Source organism: Gopherus evgoodei, chromosome 3 (genome assembly GCF_007399415.2).
Source record: "Gopherus evgoodei ecotype Sinaloan lineage chromosome 3, rGopEvg1_v1.p, whole genome shotgun sequence".
Taxonomy (NCBI): domain Eukaryota; kingdom Metazoa; phylum Chordata; order Testudines; family Testudinidae; genus Gopherus; species Gopherus evgoodei.
The window spans coordinates 166,330,335-166,351,623 of NC_044324.1; the positions used below are offsets into that span (position 1 = coordinate 166,330,335).

Consider the following 21,289-nt stretch of genomic DNA (forward strand, 5'->3'; position numbering starts at 1 on the left):
TAAAGGGATGGAAGCAAATGCAGTTTATCAGAGAGCTAGGGTGAGACATAAATATTTTGAAAGACTACTTTATGGACAACGAATTGCCCTATGTTACTTGATGTCATTTAAGGTCACTACCACTTCCGGGTTACAAAATCACAGTTGGAAGTTAGTGCAGATAGGGCCTAAATTAGAGAGGGACACCTCAGAGATTGGTTATGAAAGGGTAGCCTTAAATGCACACTCTAACTTGCACTGAGGCCAGGGCTGGGGCAGAGAATCAGGGAGCCATAACCTAACCTTAATGTCACACACACACACACACTCCCAAATCCCTGTCACCCTCAGCTCAAACAGAAGCTGAACACAACAGAGAATCAGGTCTATATACTTCAACAAAAGTTTATAAATGTAACATCTGGGTGTATAACTCAATGACCCAACAATATATGAAGATTCTTTGGTATTTTCATCAGTTGTTTATAACAATCCCTGGAATCTTAGAAATGAAATCTGTTTTTTACTAAAATGTTTATGCTCCAACACACTGAAAAGATGGTATGTTACTGTAAGGGGTTGCTTGTGAATGCTGGGCTTGCATCATTGATTTTCTTTTGATCAATTGAAGAAAAATGAGCACTGTGGAATTTGTCAAAATATTAAAAAAAATTAAGTGAAATTTACAAACAGATTTTTTTTAAATTGTCAAATTGAGGCCCTTCAACCTTTGATGTCTCTTTTACCTACTCTGGGTATTTGACCCTCTTTGACCCCTTACTAGTAAGGTTCTGATTACTTTAAGTTTGATGTTACCTGCTTTTTCTTTGTATTCAGGATGTGAATGAAGATCCAGGAGAGGATGTTGCTCTTCTCTCAGTCAGTTTTGAAGATACAGAAGCTGCTCAGGTTTTCCCCAAGCTATATCTGTCCCCACGTATTGAACAGTAAGTAGAATAATTGTTGAGTATTCCAGTTCTTCTCAGAGCTTTTAATTTTTACTCTGATTGTTTATGTAGGAAGTCTTTGGTAGGCCATAAAACCACTTTGGCTTTTAATTGACAAAAGCCATGACAATGATTACTGTAATTGGCTTTGACTGGAAAGGAGCAATTCAGTTAGTCTTGCCCGTCCCATTTTGATGTGCCTCCCACTTATAGAGCTGAGCCACCATTGGCTAGACTGTTGGTGGGTCCACTGATCCCTGAAAATCAACCTACATTTTCCTGGAATGACTCGTACTGGAAGCGGCATCAGGTTCAGCTTAGCAGGCAGATTTCCCCCAGGGATGGGAGAGCTTTGTTTTTTAAGATTGTGTTTATATATTTATGTATGTGTAGGTGTGCACTGTGCCTGTGTGTGATTGATACATATTCCCTGAAGAGAGGCAGTTTGTACAATAGAAAGGGATACAGTTAAAAAGTTTTGAATCAGTGTTTATTACAAGAGCTGTAAAGCTATATTTGTTAACTGTGGTCAGGAATTTGCAGTCTCAGTAAGATGTTTTTCCGGGGGTGTGTCAGAATATTTGATTTTAAGGTTGTTGGACAACACCATTGGCACACAGACTTGCTAATAAACTAATTTTTACTCCTAAAATGGAAGAGGTCAGAGGGAAAAATCTGCTTCCTAAATTAGATTTGGCTGCTTCCATTTTTGGAATTAACAATGTCCCAATGTTCTCCTTCTCCTTCAGTGCTTCAGTCTTGAAATATCTGCTTGAAAGTTTCATGAAAAGCACTTCAGGCTTACAAGTGACTTTCACTAGAGATACGTTGGAAAATCCTGTAGTGCAAGTCCTTATTTTGCACAGCACCTGACAAATTAAAGTTTCCCAAAAGAAAATCTTCATAGTTTGTTACCTTGAAGAAAGCCTCAAAGATTCATAATGCCCTTACAGAGGAATATTGAAAAGGCTTCTTAGTATGAGGAGGAGGTCTGGTTGCCTAACTATAGCTCTAGATTGCAGAATAAGGAACCAATGATAGTGGGGGAAGTGTTTGATATTAATAAATACACTTTAAAAGGAGAGCTTCTTTTTCACCTTCTTTTGTTTTGCCTTGTTAAGCATTTTACTTGGTTTATCTACATTACTACACAGAAGTAACTATATTAGACTTTGCAGTTACACAGAAGTCGAGTTAAAGCTAACATTGATTGAGAGCTTTTGTTTTTCTGGTCAATACTGAAATGACATTCCTTTCAACTGCTGAAAACACCTTGGGTGGAGTAGAAGAGATGGAAAAGTACTGACTACCATAGTTTTAGAGTAGCTCACTAATAATACATAGGGTTTGCAAAAGGGCATGACATTCTGATATTTAAACCAAAAAGGCATTGATATGGATAAGATGGATGACCAAGCAGATGTGTTAAAAAAATCCAAGATTAGTTCTGAGATAAAATCATAAGATTTACAAGGTATCTGGGAAGAAAAATCTGTAGAAAATGTATATATTGCTTCTTTTGAGTTTTCAAGTCTTTTTAGCATCTAACCTTATTTTAGAAAAGATTTTTGTTCTCTCCTGCATTTAACATTATTTATGGCTGTGTTGATTTCATTAGTGGCTCATTTTAAATGCAAGTCATTTTCTCTGATGAGCTTTGTGATAGTGAAAAGGTTAGCTCAGGTACCCTTGATTAGGGTAACAAGTTACATGCAGTCAGATTAGAGTAATTGATTATATGAACTGACTTCTTTTTTAATAAATGCTGAATTAACTTGATTGTATCATTAAATGCATTTAATTTAATGAATTTAGGCAAGTTATATAATTTCTCTGGGCCTATTTATTTTTCTATAAACTATTGTACTTAGTTACAGTGCTCCACAAGTGTGTTGTTAGGCTTAACTAATATATTCATTGAAGTTGTTTGTTGCCCTTAGGTGGGAGATTCAAATTAGTAGTAGTAATAACAGCATTGCTGGTACTTTTTTGGCCAGAATAATGCAGATAATGGTCAGTTACTTTACGTGGTAATTTCACTGTTCCTATCTCAAGTACAGGTGATGATATATTGGTCTACCATAAATTTCCTCTCTTCAGTGTGTAGGGAAGTAATAATGCAGAAAATCTGCAGGTTGAAGATGCATTAGTATCTTATCTCCTCCCCTCTCCTTGCCCCCTTCCCCTTGCCCCAGCTGCCTAGCTCTTACTATTCTTTTCTAGCAACTATGCAGGAGTTTTAGGTGATCGTATTTCCAATAGGGAAAACGGGACACCATGTGGGGCTGGCCCAAGGCCTCCCCCACCCTGAGGGCTAGTGCTGGCATCACTACTCTTCCCCTCCCTCCTGGCATGTTCCTCCACATCCTACTTTTTTGACGAAAGTGGGCATTAGTCCCGTTTGCCAAGGAAGTCAGGTCAGCCAGGACAGGGCTTAAAAAAATTACTGTCTCAGCCAAAACGGGACGTATGGTCAACCTAGTTTTGGAAACAGAAGGCATGTTGATGGAAAGGGAGAAGAGTTAGGGGAACACTTCTCAATTCAGCATGTTTACCATTCAGAGTAATTGTTCCTGATTAACTCCTTGTGTGGACACTCTTGTTCGGGAGTGGAGTTATCCAGGAACAGATGTTGCACTTTAAAATCACGCTATGCCGTAATCCCACTTCTTTGAGTGCTTGCTCATATTGATTCCAATTAGGTGTGCGTGCCCTGAGTGCACGATCGTCAGAAGATTTTTACCCTAGCAACACTTGGTGGGTCGGCTGAGTGCCTCCTGGAGTGGCACCTTTATGGCACCAGATATATGTCCCTACCGATCCAGCACCCTCTCAGTTCCTTCTTACTGCCCATAAGAGTCATTGAAACTGTGGAGCACGGCATAACTGATCTCCACTTCCCTAGCACTTTGCTCATTATACCTGTAGATAGTTGTTTTAGTGTAGTTGTAGTTAATAGTAGCTTTTGTAGTAAGTGTATATAGTAATTGGAAATAAGGGGCTTCTCCCCTTCCCAGTACCAGGCCCATGCCTAGGTCTCTGGGTTTCAAACTCTGCTCGGCCTGCCTCAAGCCGATGCCTACCATGAGACCCCCACAACTCCTGTCTGAAGTGCCTGGGGGAATCCCATCAATCAGATAAGTGCTGCATTTGTAAGACATTCAAGCCTTAGACAAAAAAGGAGCGGGACTTTTGTTTGAAGCAGCTCCTCATGGAAGCGGCACTCAGCCCAACGCTCTCTGCCCTGTGCCGAGACCCGGCACCATCGGTCCGAAGTCGCCTGTAGATCTTCATTGAGGGCCAGGTCTACCTCCCGGCACTGATATGACCATTGGTCCTGGTCCAGATCGCAGTACCACTCAAGACTGCGGCACCAATCTCCATCCCCGCGTCGTGGGCCAACAACACATGACAGTGCAACCCAGCATGAGTGATCGGCTCCACCTTGGTCTTCCCGCCCCAATTTGAGGTCATCCCAAGCAGAGAGTGGCTACCATGTTCATGACCAGGACGCGGACAGAGCTAGCCAATGGCACGACGAGGCAGGATCTTGCTCAGGGACTCCCCACAATGGTCCTTTTGGACCCCTTGGGGATACCATCAGGCCCAAGGTGTTCTATTGGGAGCTTCTCGTTCTGCTCACTCAGAACCTCAGGTTCCGGAGGCCCCAAGGAGCTCGGAGGCAACAGCCCTACCCTCAGCTCAGGACCATGCCCCTAGCATGAAGGACCTAGGGCAGCCGGACCCCCCCACAGCAGGACTTGCCGCAGGACCCATTAGTCCTGGACGTATCCTCCTTGTCCTCCCCATACGAGGTGGTGGCAGGCACCTCCTCCTCTGCCCACCACCTATAGACCTCCATGTGCACCAAGACTTACTTCGTAGGGTGGCACAAAACATGAACCTCCTGGTGGAGGAGATGGTGGAGGTCAAGGATCCAGTGGTGGACATTTTATCTGCTGAGACCCTCACACATATAGCCTTGCTGTTTATTAGGCCCATTCAGGCTAATGCCAATACAATCTGGGAGTTTCCGGCATCTATTCCTCCCACTGCCAAGAGGGTGGAGAGGAAGTACTTGGTCCCCTCCAAAGACTGGGTATTTGTACATTCACCCCCAACCATGCTACCTCGTTATACAGTCCGTTAATGAGAGGAAAAGACACGGTCAACAATCTCCTGCTCCCAAATCAAGGACGCTAGATGCCTGGATTTATTCGGGCACAAGATCTATTCGACTGGCGGCCTACAATTTAGGGTGGCTAACCAGCAGGCCCTATTGAGCCGTTATAAGTATTATACCTGAAACTCGAAGGGGAAGTTCAAAGAGCTGATTCTTCAGGAGTCCAGGGAGAAGTTCGGGGCCTTGCTAGAGGAGGGCAAGAAAGTAGCCAGGACACCCTTCGGGCTTCAACAGATGCGGCAGACTCGGTGGCTAGGACTCTAGCCTCAGGTGTTGCTATACACTGCATCTTGTGGCTGCAGGTGTCCCATCTTCCACCGGAGCTGCAACAAACAATTCGGGACCTGCCCTTTGATGGCCAGGGGCTATTTTCAGACAAAACTGAATCCAAAGTCTGAAGGATAACCGGGCCATCATGCGCTCATTGGGCATGCATACCCCGGTGATGCAACGTAGACCCTTCCGACCCCAACCGCAGCACACGTACCCTAACCCCCAGCCGAGATAGGACTTTTCTAGAATATGCACCTGTGGTGGTAGGAGGAGGCAATCTGGTCCTCAGACAGGCCAGAACCAGGGCCACCCCAAACCATCAGCAGGACCCAAACAAAACTCTTGAAGGTGTGCCTGAGGGTAGAGTACCAGTCTCCTTACAGGATCCTTCCCCACCTTTCACCAACCACCTTTCCTATTTCCTCCCTGTGTGGTCCCGCATAACATCAGACCGCTGGGTCCTACATACAGTGGAAAGTGGATACTGACTTCAGTTTGTTTTGTCTCCCCCCTTCCCACCCTCCCTCCCCCATCCCTCTTCAGGGACCCCTCTCACAAGTTCTGTTCTCTCCAGGGGCACTCCCTGGGCTCCCTATCGAACACCTTCCTGATGCCATGGAAAGACCATCTGCTCTACGCCTTTCCTCCATTCCCATTAGTCCACAAGGTCCTTCTCAAATTGCGAAGAGACAAGGCCTGCTTAATCTTGATTGCCCCAGCGTGGCCCAGGCAACATTGGTACATCCCTTTCCTCGATCTGTCGTGACCACACCAATTCCACTCCCGTTGTGACCAGACCTGATCACTCAGGAGCAAAGCCGACTGTGTCATCCGGACCTGCAATCCTTCCATCTCACAGCATGAATGCTGCATGGCTCACTCAATCTGAGCTACATTGCTCCCGCTCGGTGCAGCATGTACTTTTGGGTAGCAGAAAGCCCTCTACTAGGTCCACGTATTTAGCCAAGTGGAAGAGTTTCTCCTGCTGCTGTGCCCTGAGCAATACTGCCCCTCTGGAGGTGCCAGTACCGACCATCTTAGACTATCTCTTGTCTTTGAAACAGAATGCCTGGCAATTTCATCCATCAGAGTACACCTAGCAGAGATTTCGGCCTTCCACCCGAGCAAAAACGGGCACTCGGTTTTCTCGAATCCCATGGTCAGTAGGTTCCTGACCATGGGATTGGGATGTCTGTACCCACAAATTCGGCATCCAGCCCCTACGTGGGATCTCAGCCTGGTCCTATCCAGACTCATGGGTGCCCTGTTCGAGCCTATGGCCACTTGCTCACTCCTGTACCTTTCTTGGAAAACAGCTTTCCCTGTTGCTATCACCTCAGCGAGACGTGTGTCGGAGCTTTGAGCCCTTAGGTCGGACCCACAGTATACAGTGTTTCATAAGGATAAGGTACAGCTGCATCCACACCCTGCCTTCCTTCCTACGGTGGTGTCTACCTTCCATGTCAACCAAGACATCTTCCTTCTGGTCTTCTATCTGAAACCGCACGCTTATCGATGAGAACAACAGCTGCACTCCCTAGATGTATGCAGGGCCCTTGTCTTTTACATTGAATGAATGAAACCTTTTAGGAGGATGACCCGGCTGTTCATAGCTGTGGCAGACCGGATGAGGGGCCTTCTGGTCTCTACCCAGTGCATCTGATCCTGGATCACATCATGCATCCGTGCATGCTATGACTTGGCTAATGTCTCAACTACGCACCTGGCCGCCCACTCTACTCGGGCTTAAGCTTCGTCCTCTGCCTTCCTGGCTCATGTACCCATACAGGAGATCTGTAGGGGAGCAACTTGGTCATTGGTATATACCTTTGCTTCCCACTATGCAGTAGTGCAGCAGTCCAGGGGTGGTGATGCATTTGGTTCAGCGGTCCTTCACTCCATGACATCTCACTCCAACCCCACCACGTAGGTAAGGCTTGGGAATCACCTAATTGGAACTGATATGAGCAAGCCCTCGAGGAAGAAAAGACGGTTACTCACCCTTTTAACTGTTGTTCTTCGAGATGTGTTGCTTATATCCATTCCAAACCCACCCTCCTTCCCCACTGTCAGAGTATCCCGCAAGAAGGAACTGAGGGGGCGCTGGGTTGGCAGGGGCATATACCCGGTGCCATAAGGGCGCCACTCCAGGGGGCGCTGCAGCCGACCCACCGAGTGTTGCTAGGTTAAAAATCTTCTGACGAACGTGCACGCGGCGCGCGCACACCTAATTGGAATAGATATGAACAACACATCTTGAAGAACAACAATTACAAAGGTAATCGTCTTTTCTTCAGTCAGAAAGTGTTAGAATAGATTAGATTATCCATTTCATTTATAAAATGCCATCCTCATGATATGTAGGCACCAGTAATCCATAGTATATAATTACTTTTCTGATCCATTTAGTAGTCATTTACAATAAATTACTCTTTCAAAGTAACTTACGCTCATTGTAATTTTTATTATCTTCCCTTGTTTCTTGAGGTAGATCTCTTCTTAGCATGTTTCAGTGCTTTTTAATTTAGGCTGCTGAATCTGCCTTCATTTTAAAAGCATCTTTTCTTGTAATTTAGAAGTTTCGTGACCAGTAGTACCAGAAGTTTCCGGTACTCTCTGTTGAACTGGGCTTCCTTACAAGGTTACATTGGAGTTCTCTAAATTCCCAAAAAATTGTCCTGACAGAGGTTCTGGCACAGTTAAGATGTCATATGGCCTAAATGTCCATTGTTTGAAAACTGAATTTTTTAACCAACAATATTTACTACTTTGCATTTTTTGTTTTTCAAAACTACAAAATAACTTCAAGAAGTCCTGAGGATTATCTTAATGACTTGAGGCCATGACATGTTACATTGCATTGTGCATTGCCACAAAAGTCTCCCGCTGCTGCTAAAGATTATAATTGAATATACCAAAACGGTTTAAGCAAATTAGCAAAACAGTTTGTATGCAGCAGGTTTTAAGGAGAGGTAATAGCAATTTTGGGAAGCATTTTGGGGAAATTATCAACATTTGCGGAAACAGAACAATGTTACAAAATGCCCCATTCCCACATAATAACAATGTAACTTTATTAATGCTGCCAACAGTAGCCCTGTTAGGGAGGAATATTAAATGAGCTTACATTCACACTTTATGAAAAAGGCTCATTCTGCTATGAATGTTTCCACTTTGGGAGCAAGTAAACCAGAACTCTGTTGTTATGAAACACGAAAGTTGGCCATATTTTCTGAGAGATTTTGTCACCATTAGGTCCTATCCTGACCATGACCATACTTTCTAACATGTATGTTTACCCACAGATCATATCAGCAACTTGAGGCATAACACAATAGCCTGTAAATACGCTCTTTTTACTTTGCACAGTTATTAAAATGCACATTGGTGTGTTTTATATGTGCATGATAAACAAAATAATACTTGCATTACACATATCATCATAAGCTCTCAAAAGGATTAGCAAAACTGGGAAAATGTCCTCGTTTACAGAGTGGAAAGTAAGGCACAAAGAGATTGGGTAACTTGCCAAAAGGTCACACAGCAAGTCAGTAAAGAATACAACCCAGAGGCCTGATCCAGCTTGCATTCAAGGGGTGCAGGGTCAGGCCCAAGGAGTTTGATGCCCATTCCTGTGCTGCTTACCACAGTAAGAAATCCTTGGAAGAAAAGATCTTGCCTGACATAAAAATGCTGAAAACTGGTTATTAGTTTTTCAAAATACCAACAGTCACTGACTGTATAAAAAGTAATTTGCTTAATTTATTTTATATACGTTTGGGTTTTGAAAAGCACTCTCTGCTTTACCTTAAACTTTTAAAGAAAATATTTTCAAATTTTAAACAAATTGAATCCAGGTGCAGACACTTGAATGAATTTTCTGCTTGAAGAGATTTTGTATGTTGTAAATAGGCATCATCACAATAATCTGTTAGTTGGCCTCAGTTAGCAGTCTCAGCCAACTGAGAATCTCTGTGGCCTGGTCTACACTACAAAGTTATGCCAGCATAGCTATGTTGACTAGAAGTGTGAAAAAATCATGCCCCAGGCTGACATAGCTATTCCAGCAAAACTTCCAGTGCAGACACAGTTGTGCTGACAGAAAAGGGGCTTCTCTGGGCATAGCTAATGGTGAACTTCTGTTAAAGTATAGAACTCCTCCTTCTGTTGGCATATGCTGTGCCTATTGTAGGGAGCTATGCCAACATAGCTATTCCGGCATAGGCTCTGTAGTATAAACATGGCCTTTGTATCCGCATGAATCTTATCTATGCTAGCATTTTGGGGAAATCTTTCACTGTTGCAATAGTACCTATGCTGTTTTGCTGGTGGTGGCAATAGTAGGAGTGCTCATGTAAACAGGACTCAAGTGTGTTGTCTAACCATGCTTTAAGTAAGTCTAGATAACGTAGTAAGAATTTATGAGCCTTGTCTACACTGGCATGCCCACTGTTGCTAGCACCACCATAGCTGCACGGGTGCTAGTGCAACAGTGTGAGATTTCCTTGAAAATGTAAGTGATGTAACTATAGAGAATGACTAGACTTTCCATTCCTCGAAGTGGACTTTCCAGGCCAGGTTTGGAGTCTGTTGGTGGTATGGTGTCTGAGAAGTTTGTAGAGCTTCTGCCTATACTGTACTTGTTCTGTGTATGAATAGAGAATCTGTAGTACAGTCTCCAGAACTGTCAGTCCAACATCTTTTACTAGCACTGAATTTACTTATTTTCTCTCTAAGAATCTCTAAGAAAAAAGGGTTTATAATAGAAAACCTATCACATCATTACGTTTCCTGCTACTATCAAAGTCACTAGAATCTAAGGGCTTGTGTACACTACAAAATTAAGTGGACTTAAGTCAATATACAGCCACCGCAGTAATTAAAGCGATGGTTCACGTCCACATTTACTCCTTCTGTCGGTGGTGTGGGTCCCCCTCACCAGGTACGCTATCCACTGACTGAAGTGGGGCATTGAAGGACACTGACAGCTGGAGCCCAGTAGCCTTGGGATTGACAACCTCAGCTGTCAGCCCTGCAGCTCACAGATGGCCCCCACCACTGACAGCTTCCCCAGCGCTGAGAGCCCGAGTTGTCAGCACCAGGGCAGAGTGCCCAGCAGTGAGCCCTGCACTCAGCTGAAGGCTCGGGCTGTCAGCACCAGGGCGGTGGGGGACAGCTCCATCTCTCAGCCCCACTCAGGGCTGACAGCCAGCAGGCGATATAAGTAAATGCAGCATCTACCTGGGCACTATGTCGCCCTAACTACATTGACATAAGCGCTACACCTCTCAGGGGGTGCAGTTATTATGTTAGTGTAGTGGGGGACCTGACTCTGTTGTGTAGACCAGGGCACAGCCAAAGAAAGTAGTGAGAGGTTGAAGAGCTACATTCTACAGGAGTGGATGGAAACTGTTTCAGAGCTCCACAAGTTCATTGCAAGGTGACAGATATTTTGTAATTTTGTTTTTTTTTTTTCCTTGTTAAAGAAAATTAAAGTGACTTGGCTAGTCTTTTTCAGTATTTAAATAATAGGATATAGTGGTGAAAATAATGTTATTTTGCTAGTACTTGTGTTCCCTGGATTCACAGAAATAATCTTATAATAAATACTGTTGTCCTGAAGGGCTTTTCTTCGATAAATACACAAACCTGAGTATGCTAAGAAAACCAGCTGTCAGTAGAAGTTGTGTTTTGCTTTAATGGAGCAGGGTGCATGCTTTATCCTTTAGAGGCTGAAATGTTCCTTTTACTAGTCTGGGAGCAGGGCCAGAAGAGTTATTCATGATTGAGGATGGAACTCTATATTCAGCAAGTTTTCAACACCACTGAACTTTTTTAATATTCCCCTGGCCATTAAGAAAAGAAGAGGAGCATGGTCTCAGCTTTAGATTTCTAACAGCCCCATGTATTTTTCAACAAAACAACTTGGGAAGAAAATTAAACTCGTGTGTGTATTTGCCCTAGAATGGAGTAATTATGGAAGCATAATGTTATGTAAATGGAAACAACCCTTGAGCAATTAGTAATATTTAGATGTTTCCATCTATCTGTTTTTATACAAGTGTGTTGAGAAGAGAGGGGTGCTTGAGTGGATTAAATTTGACAGCATCTAATTTAGAACTATCACTAATCTGGTTGCTTATTAAAATCAGTTGATGATTTCTGCCTGGTTCCTTGTGGAAAGGAAATCAAGTCACTAAAACACCACCCAAGTTTTTACTAATTGTCTGCCTTATTGGCGGTCTCAGTAGAGAGATAGGAAATGAATGGGTCATAGAGATTGACTTGCTTTCTTGTCCCCTGTAATTGATCTCTCCAGGTCAAGGCGAAGGCATTTTGGTGTGGTGTGAAATGGCAAAAGCTTGCATTGCCAGTGCCTGTGTAGCAGCTGTTCTGAGGGGAACCTATGTACTCAAAAACTGTAAAACTGCCACCTTTTCATCATTTCTAAATGTGCTTTCAAAAAGGAAAGAGAATCCAATTGGCATGAAAATAATAAATATTCAGTTTAATGATTGTGATTACCCCCTTCGGCTTGTATTTTTTTTTAAGTTTAATGCTATTGTGTTAAATTAGAGCTCTTCTCCCCTTATAAAACTTTCTTCGTATAGTACTTCTCTGAATTTACTACACATATCTGCCCATGAGACTGTATCTAATGTTTGTGTACTGGGTACAGCATTAGTTGTTGTTGTGTATTGGAAATGAGAGTACAGAGTAGAAATGTAAAGAACAGAGCTTACCAGAAATGCAGTTGCCCAAGGACATAAATTTATTTGATAGTTTTACTGTCCCAGCACGAACAGATGAACTAAACTGCTACCTGTCCTTGACAGCTGTTGTGATGAATGGAACAGAACTGGATAATAGGTGCTAAAGGTCTAATCTCCTCAAGATGCACACCTGCAACTCCCATCAGTGCTAATAGGGAGGCAGTATGATTTCAGACAAGCGACTAGAAAAGGAGAGTTGGAGTCTGGTCTCCTTGATTCTGATGCCAGCTCTGTCACTGACTTGCTGTGTGTGCTCATGGACAAGTAGCTTAATTTTCTCTTTCTCAGTTAATTAATCCATACAGGGTGTATGATAACACCTGTCTCACAGGGATGTTGTGAAAATTATTGTTTGTATAGTTAGGTGCTGAGAGATCCTAAGAGGAAAGGCACCGTAAAATGCTTATTATGATTTATTAGAACTATGGACATATTTCAAAGGTGAATAAACTATGATTTTAGATCTCAAATTCATAGTCTTAGGAAGATTAATGTATAGGCTAAATCTCATTTACTTGTAATGTAAGTTTTTTAATTTAAAGTAATGATGGAATAACATTATCTCAGATGCTTATATTCTGTATAATTTCTTCATGTTTATTGTGGCAATTAATTTACATGCCTATCCTATTTTTCTTTAAGACCCATCACTGTAGTCTCTAAGTCAGAGGTGGGCAACCCATGGCCCCTGGGCCACATCCAGCCCATGGGCCTGTCCTGCCTGGCCCTTGAGCTCCCGGCCGGGGAGGCTAGACCCTGGCCCCTCCCCTGCTGTCCCCAATTCCCTGCAGCCACACTGCTGGGCGGGGAGCGCGGCAGGCTCCGACCAAGTGGTGCGGCTGCCAGACATGCTGCTCTGAGTGACATGGTAAGGGGACCGGGGCCAGGGGGTTGGATAAGGGATGGGGAGTTCTGCAAGTGGGGGCAGTCAGGGGACAGGGAACGGGGGTGTTGGATAGAGGGTAGGGTCCTGGGGGGGGCAGTTAAGGGCAAGGGGTCCTGGGAGGGGGTGGTCAGGGGACAAGGAGCAAGGGGGTTGGATGTGTCGGGTGTTCTGAGTGGGGCACTCAGGAGATGGGAAGTGGGAGGGGGCAGATAGAGGACAGGGGCCCGGCTGTTTAGGGAGGCACAGCCTTCCCTACCCGGCCCTCCATACTGTTTTGCAACTCCAATGTGGCCCTCAGGCCAAAAAGTTTGCCCGCCCCTGCCTTAAGTGCTGCTAGATGCCTACCCTATTTCCTTCAGTCTTCACTACTGAAACTGACACAGGACAATTAGTAAAATAGAATATGAAGGACATAAGACTTCATTGCTAACAAATTTAATGTCCAAGGCAATTTATTGAGGGACTGAAGAGAGATAAATTATGACTATGTGCTGAAACTGAAGTTAATGAGGCAAGTGGTAAATAATTAAGTGACAAGTGAGAGACATAAAGAAATCCTTGCATTTGACAGTAAACTGTAATGGTAAGAATTAATGCTACATTTTTACCCTAAAAACTGTTTTAACAAAAGTGCAGTAGGTAATAAAAACATTCTACAATCTTGCATTAGAGCACTTTCCTTCTACGAGTCTCATACCAATAGTGACTGTTCTTTGTAAGTTTTAAATTTATTTGAGAGTGTGTACTGATGGAGTTGACACGCAACATCTGTTCAGAAGCCCATTAACACAAGTTCTTCCCACCATTTCAAAAGCCCTGCTCTGCATGACTTTTTGGTAACAGGGTTACATCTAATGGATTTCTTAGCTACATAATAGATTCCTAGAAGGCAGAGATGGAAATAATGCATTAGATTTTTCAGATCATCACCTGGAGGCCAGTGCAGGATTGTTTCCCATAGTCCATATTCTGGTGTTTTCTCCAGTCTAGTTTTAAAATTATATCTTACAGTAGAGTTTCCACTACTACCTTGGAGAGACTTTTTCTGCAGCCAGTTCTCTGGATATAATAGAGGCAGTCTTGACTGAGCTCAGCACTTTTGAGGTTCATGTAGAGTTACTTGAGTTGAAACTGAGTGGATAATGTGGAGTCTACAACCTCTTCTGTAGAGAGTAAAGGACCAGCAAAAGCTAGTGAAAACACTACCTAAATCTGGTAGCTGATAGGAAAATCAAGTTCTTAGAAAAGAAGATTCTAAACAGACATGTGAAAGGTTGGGGAATTCCCCTTTCCTAGCCTTAGGACGCTTCTATTTGATTTCATTTATAGAGGATCCCAGCCCAGAATCTTTTTATTGAAAGTTAAACAGTAAACATTAAATGGAGCCAGTTCTAATGGCAAAGGGCCTGAAGAGTCTCTTCTGAGCAGGTAAGGGTGGAGTTGAATTCCTTAATAGTGCTTTAATATTGCACACTTATTGTCAGATATTTTTGATTGTGAGAATTTTTAAGTTGATCTTTGTTAAGAAGTAGAGCTCTTTCGAGAGTAGACTGCACAGGCCCACGGGTAGGAAATTTGAAATGTTTATAAGACAGAGCTGTGAAGAAGAGGCTGATGATTAAATTATATTTTTATGAGGCATGAGGTTTTATTGTAGTTTCAGATCTATGGTTCTTACACTATGACTTGTGGACCATCAGTAATACAGAGAATACTTCTTGGTAGTCCACAGAATCAACATTTTGAAACCAGAGCTGATTGCGTGTTGGGGAGAATGTCCATGAAATGACCTCTCTTTTATGAAGAGGTCTGCAGAAAGGAAACATTTGAGAGGCATTTCTTTTCTCAAGTTACAGTGATGTTACTTTATCAGCAATAAACATCTTTCTTTCTTTCTTTCTTTCTTTCTTTCTTTCTTTCTTTCTTTCTTTCTTTCTTTCTTTCTTTCTTTCTTTCTTTCTTTCTTTCTTTCTTTCTTTCTTTCTTGTGACTGTCAGCTTCCAAAATATGGGCATATCATACCAATTGGCATTATATGTGACTTTTATTGCTACTGAGTATTTATATTAAGGTATTAAAATTAATTATCTTAATGTGTGTGGCTGGATGTTGGAAGTCTTGTAATTTGTGCTATCTCATGGTATTTTACAAGAGTTTATTAGATTTTATTCTTTTATTCACGTGTCGACGTGCGGACTCACCCCTGCTGCGCCTCCTGCTGGTTGTCGTCGAGAATTAGCTCACTGCCAGACAGAAGCGCCCTCTGCAGGCCAGTGATCCACCTGTCCTCTGGCCCTGTGCCTCTCTCTGGATCCCAGTGCCCCTTTAGCTCAGGTTCTGCCCCCTGGCAGTACCCTACCGATCTGGGTCTCCCCTCCCTGGGGAACCCGCAATCCACTATCTCCACTTTGCCTCAGTTTTGGCTACTTCCCATTCTCCGTCTAGCCCCTGTTCACTGGGGCAGACTGCAGTATCAGCCGCTCACCACTGGCAGGGAGGGTTTGGACCTGCTGCCTTGGCCTACTTCTGGGCTGCCCTCTGCAACCCCCAATACCCCTTGGCCTTCTGCTGGGCTGCAGCCTGGGGCTTTCCAGGCTAGAGCTCCCTGGCTCCTCTGCCTTTCCCCAACCCTGCTTCACTCAGGTATTCTGTCTCTATCTCCCTGCAGCCAGGCCCATCTCTCTCTGCAGGCAGAAGAAGGCTGACTGGGCTTCTGGCTCACTGCCTCTTATAGGGGCCGACTAGGCCTGACTGGGGCCTGGGCACAGCTGAGCCTGCTTTCCCCCAATCAGCCCAAGGTTCTTGACCCAGCCACAACCCTCTCCTGGGCTGTTTTAAGCTCTGAAGGGCAGGAGCTTGTAACCACCCCGCTACAACATGGTTTAACTATTTATATGACAACAATGGTGTCTGAACTGACTGGGTTTCTAGTGTATGAGCTTTCCCACCCTTTGCCTTTGTTGATATGTTACTATGTTATTTCTCTTAGAATGTTAATGTTGTGCCTCAGGCTTTTGCAGGGGATTGTGAAAGCTGGCAGGTTATTATATAGATTGCTTAAAGGTGAAATGTATGTATGCGTGTCTGTTTAGGTATTACTGCATGCGTTGTTGGGTTTTCACCATAGAGCTGCAACATTGGAGATGTGATGTAAAATTTCATAAGTAAGAAGTTAGAAATGAAATGTGAAAGAAACATGATTTTAAAATACATCATATTTCCCTCATCCTTTTGACTATTGTGGAATGATCTACCTAAATTCAAGAAGCTTAAACAAATTTTATGTCTGATCTAGATAAAACTCTTTCCATCTAGATATTAACTTTTTCATACAGATTCGTTTTTCTTGCAGTATAGCCTAATAAAATATGATTAGGGCATTAGTTTCCTTGTATGTTGGTTGTGTCATCATGAGTGTATGCTTTGTTATACTATACTATATTTAATTATTATAATCTCCATTTTTACTTAGTCACTTCTAAATATTTTATTTTACATTGAGTTTCCCTAAAAATACCATCCTCTATCATTCTTATTCCTTGTGTCTTAGCTCTTTAGGATAAAAGTGGCAGAACTCCCTCAGTCCTTAATGAATTTTGCGCTCTGAGGACAATAGTAATTGAAGAGGGCACAGGCCAGTTTCCCTCCATCAAGCACCACTCCCCAGAGGGGATTCTTTTCAGTTCTTTCTTGACTTTGTTTGGTGGAAAAGCTTCCAGTATGTTACTTTGCAGCTCCAGCTCTTCACACCTGTACCATCTTAGGATGGGATTTTCAAAAGATCTCAGCATTGGTCTTAGTTTGCTTCATAGAAGACAATAGTAAAACTCCCATTGAAGACATCAGTAGAAGTAGCATTAAGCCAACACCAAGTACTTCCATCCTACTCTTCATTACTAATCCCTTCTTTGCTATTGGTTCCGTAACGGTTGTCTAAGTTGTGTGGTCTTTGCTTTGGCATATAAGTACATTTTTGTAGTGCATTCATACTTATTTTTCCCTTTCCTTAATACTTACTTTCTTGGCTTTTTTGGTGCCTGTCTTGACCTTGGTTACATTGGTTTCTTGTTGTGGCAAACTCATGCCTGTGTTAAGGCACACCAGTGCCTTGTTTCAGAGGCTTTGGTGCATCAAGGTCTGCCCCATATTCCAGCATGTTGTAATGTTTCTTTTGGTGTCACACATTGTATCTTCCTTTCTAGTACATTTTTGAAGAAGAAAGGAAGGCTTTTCAGCAGCTTCAATCTGTGTCAGTACGGTAGAACTATGTCTGCAACAGATGATTATGTGTGTTGTGTTGTCTGCCTAGGAGTTAATCATGATGCATATGGAGTGCCATATTTGCTTGTAGTTATCACCTCCTACACTAAAGTAGGGATCACTCTGGACTGCTCTTCCTGGAAGTTCAGCCCCAGACTTCCTGGAGTGCTTTGCAGCAGAAGCCTGTTTTTTGTGGTTTTAGATTGTGAGCAAGGCCGGGACTGGGGGGATAGAGACAGGTGTCACTATGAGAGGAATAGAATCTTGTCCGAAACTGTTCTGTGTAATGGGCGAAGACTGAATGTCTGTTCACTGGAGGTTGAAAGGCACCAATAGCTGCCAAGTGAACCCACACAGAGCTGAGAGATAGTCCCAACGTTTTTAGAAAGAGGAGGCAGTCCAGAATAGAAGGAATCTCAGCACCCAACAATGCTGGCACCAGGCAAAAAATTGTTTCCATTTCGGTGTGTAGCACAGCCTTATGGAACTTTTCCTAGTATTGAAGGATGGATGGATAGATTGTACTGCCTCCAAGCGTGACTTTTCTAGATCAGTTGTTCATCCAAACACCACTGTTAGATGGAGGGATGCTGGTTTGGGGTGTTCAAACTTGCCTCAGTCCTGAGTCAACAGATTTGGAAATTGCTGAATATGGATGCATGAGCATGCAGACATCTGAAGAATGCCAGGGAACCAGAACTGCCTGGGCCATCTGGGAGCAAACAGGATCAGATGCACCTTCTTGTTGGATCTTCCTCAGAACTCAATGTAAGAGAAATGGGCAGAATCACTGTATTCCTGTATCATGTACTCATGTACATCAGTGGTCCCAACCATTTAACTAGGAATGCACCCTTCTGGAGCTGCTCTGGAGGTCTATGTTGGGTATTTTTTGTTCTCTTGACATGCAAAGAGACCCCAAGATGGGAATCACCACTTCAGAAAGATGTTCCATTCCACCAAAACATATAATTACCATTTGTGGTCCGTGGAGAAGTGCCTGCTAAGGCTGCCTGATAATGTTCTGTGTACCCCTGGGAAGTATATCGCCAAGAGGGTGATCTGGTGGTGAATACACAACTTCCAAAGACTGACTACTTCTATGCAAAGTGGGGTGGACCTTGCTTCCCTGTTTGTTGATGTAGTAAACTGCTGTTGGCCAATGTGACTTGGGCATACAAGGTCTGAATAAATGGTAGGAATTTGCAGGCTTCATATACTGCATGCAGCTCCATAAAGTGTCTGGCATTGGTAATTAGTCACTGTGTCAAGGATTGGCGAGGGGAGGACAAAGGGAATCCTCATCCATACCATTTCCTTGTTCTCCCACCAGGAGAGAGAAGTCCAAACTCTGTGAGGTAGTGAGATAAGTGTGTACAGACTGTACTTGTCTAGTGCATAAACTGTCAGTAACCAAGCCTGTGGACATCAAAGGCAAAGTCTTGCGAATGATATCACATATGTACAAGAGGCCTTGTGACCCAGGAGGATGAGACAAGATTGGACTATCATCTGGGGGCTCAGCCAAAGCTGGGTGGTGAGATCCTTTGTAGGTAGGAATCTATCTTGAGGAAGGTATACCTTGCCACTGACTGAGTCTAAGGTTGCGCCAATAAAGTCTATAATCTATGTGGGAACTAAAGTGAACTTTTCCATATTGATTTGCAGCCCTAAAGAGTGTAGGAGACTGAATCAGAACAGGGTTGTTGCCCATACTTCCTGATGAGATTTTTCCTGTAAATAACCAGTTGTCAAGGTAAGGGGAACACTGAAAAGCCCTAATGCAGAGGTTGGCTGCGACTATTGATAGCACCTTTTTGAATACGTCGGTGCTATCAAAAGGCCAAAGCGGAGCACTCTGAATTGGTAGTGGTCTAGGCCAACGGTGAATCTCAGGCATCTCTTATGTGCAGGGTGGACGTCTATGTGGAAATGAGCACCCTTTAAACTGAGAGCTGTGAACCAATCACCCTTATTCAGAGAGATGATTATAGAGGCAAGGGTAAGTATTCTCAACCTCAAGCAGATGTCTGAGATCTAGTATGGGCTTTCAGTATCCTCTCTTTTTTGGGGATAAGGAAATATCTTGAATAAAAACCTCTTCTCCTATGCTAAAGAGGTATCAGTTTTTGGTATCAAGGACAGTCCTCCTCCTTTGGTTAGGGCTGTTTTTGGGGTATTCTTGCCATTGAGTGCCAGAAAATGGTACTGTGCTCTTTGTGAGCTCCTGACATTCCTGTACCAGAGAGCAGAGCCTCACCTGACTTAGAGGGTGTCGGAGAGGAGGCCGTTTTTTTGGACAAGGCCTTGGAGGGGGATTTCTTCTGAGAATGTTTGTTCTTACCCTCCTTGTGCCTTTGTTTGGAGGAATCCTTTGCTGAATGACCCTGGAGCCTGACCACCACCATATCAGAGAGGTACTTCTCGCATCTCTGCCCAGTGAATATGACAGTTTGATGGGCCAGGAACAGACTGGGACCTCACAGCACTCTACGTTAGGTATCTTCAGAGCCTCTACTCACAGGTTTGATGGGTTCATCTTGGAAAGGACTGGCAGATGCTGCACTAAGTGGGAATATGAGCTTCCCTGAGGCAGTAGAGGCATTTGTTGTGGTCATCAATGATTGGAAGGGGACAGGGGACACAATTTTTGAATCCTGGAATGCTAAGCATACTAGGTAAACCTAGTGGTCGGGATGGGCGGACACCCGCAAACTCTTAACTGCTAAAAATACTCGAACTCTAACAACTATGTAAACAGGTTTAAAAAGCTGTTTATAGATGACTGCAGGTTTAAAGAAGAACACTAGCTAACACTGTGGACAGTGAAGGGGTTCCATCTCAGACCATGGGCAGTAGAAGGGAACTGGAGAGGCAGTCGGTCTGAACTGCCCCTTATGCACTTGGTTTGGAGCATGATAAGAAGGGCACAAGAATGGACCAACAACACTGCTAGCAAAAATCTTCCAACCTCAGGTGCATGGAGCACATTCATACTAGAGTGGAATACACATATGGACCCTCACTTGAAGAAGAAAAATATCCTTGTGCTGTGTAAGAGGCAAATGGGATCACAATTTATCTACTGCATACAGGCACCATTATATCTACCTTACCATGAAATGGGAATGATAGAAAAATAGAAAGTACACAAAAGGCTTACCAAAAAGGCAACATGACCTAAAGAAATTACTAATTCAAAATGTTAGAGAAACCATTAGTTTTTGGAAAAGAAGAGAGTGGATTTAAACAGAGGATGGGGCACATCAATGAGGCATGCAACCTTCTGAAAGGAATGGTGATGATAAATGCTACAAGCTGTTTGAGCTATTATCAAATGTAAGAACGAAGGGGGATGGACTTAAGCTAAGAACAGGGCAGCTACAGGAAGAAGTTAGGCAGAATTTCTTTGCATGCAGTACTTAACATATGGAATAAACTGTACCATAGCAGCACAAGGGAACAATTAGTATAAACTGTTCTGGAAATAACTTGGACAAATATCAAGAAGGAGAAAAAATTGTGGGATACATCTGCTAATTCAGAGGAGAGTAGGGGGCCTTGAAGGGTTTCCTGCCTCCTTGTGTCCTTACATGCCCCACATTTCTACTTGTATGCTTCTAATGCCCAGCATATAGGCTATTTAAGGTCAGGAAAACACTTCAGTAGCACAGCTGCCTCCAGCAAGACAGTGCTTGACATCAGTAAGCCACACAGAAGAGCAAAGCCCTTTTATTGGCTTAAACAGAAAATATCTGCAAGCACAATTGTTTCGCTCTATTTGTACAGATTTTTCCACTTTAAAGTTTGTGTTACTCTGGTTCTAACACTACTTTACTCACTGAAAATTGTTGTAAAAGTGTGTGTTTCCTGCTGGTGTATTACCAGTTTAGTTCTGGAACCTGAAACAAGCTCTTTGTTTAGCTAAAAAAGGCAACAAATATGAATCCATGCTTTCTTCTCTAGAAATCACAGTTATCCTCCAGAT

General features: G+C 43.3%; 1 protein-coding gene across 1 annotated transcript in view; it reads left to right on the forward strand.

Moving 5' to 3' along the window:
- BABAM2 (BRISC and BRCA1 A complex member 2) overlaps positions 1–21,289 on the forward strand; it is a 341,856-nt gene that overhangs the window by 197,943 nt on the left and 122,624 nt on the right. The window contains 1 exon segment of the mRNA XM_030557316.1: positions 817–926. Within this exon segment, the coding sequence (XP_030413176.1) occupies positions 817–926 (110 nt within the window).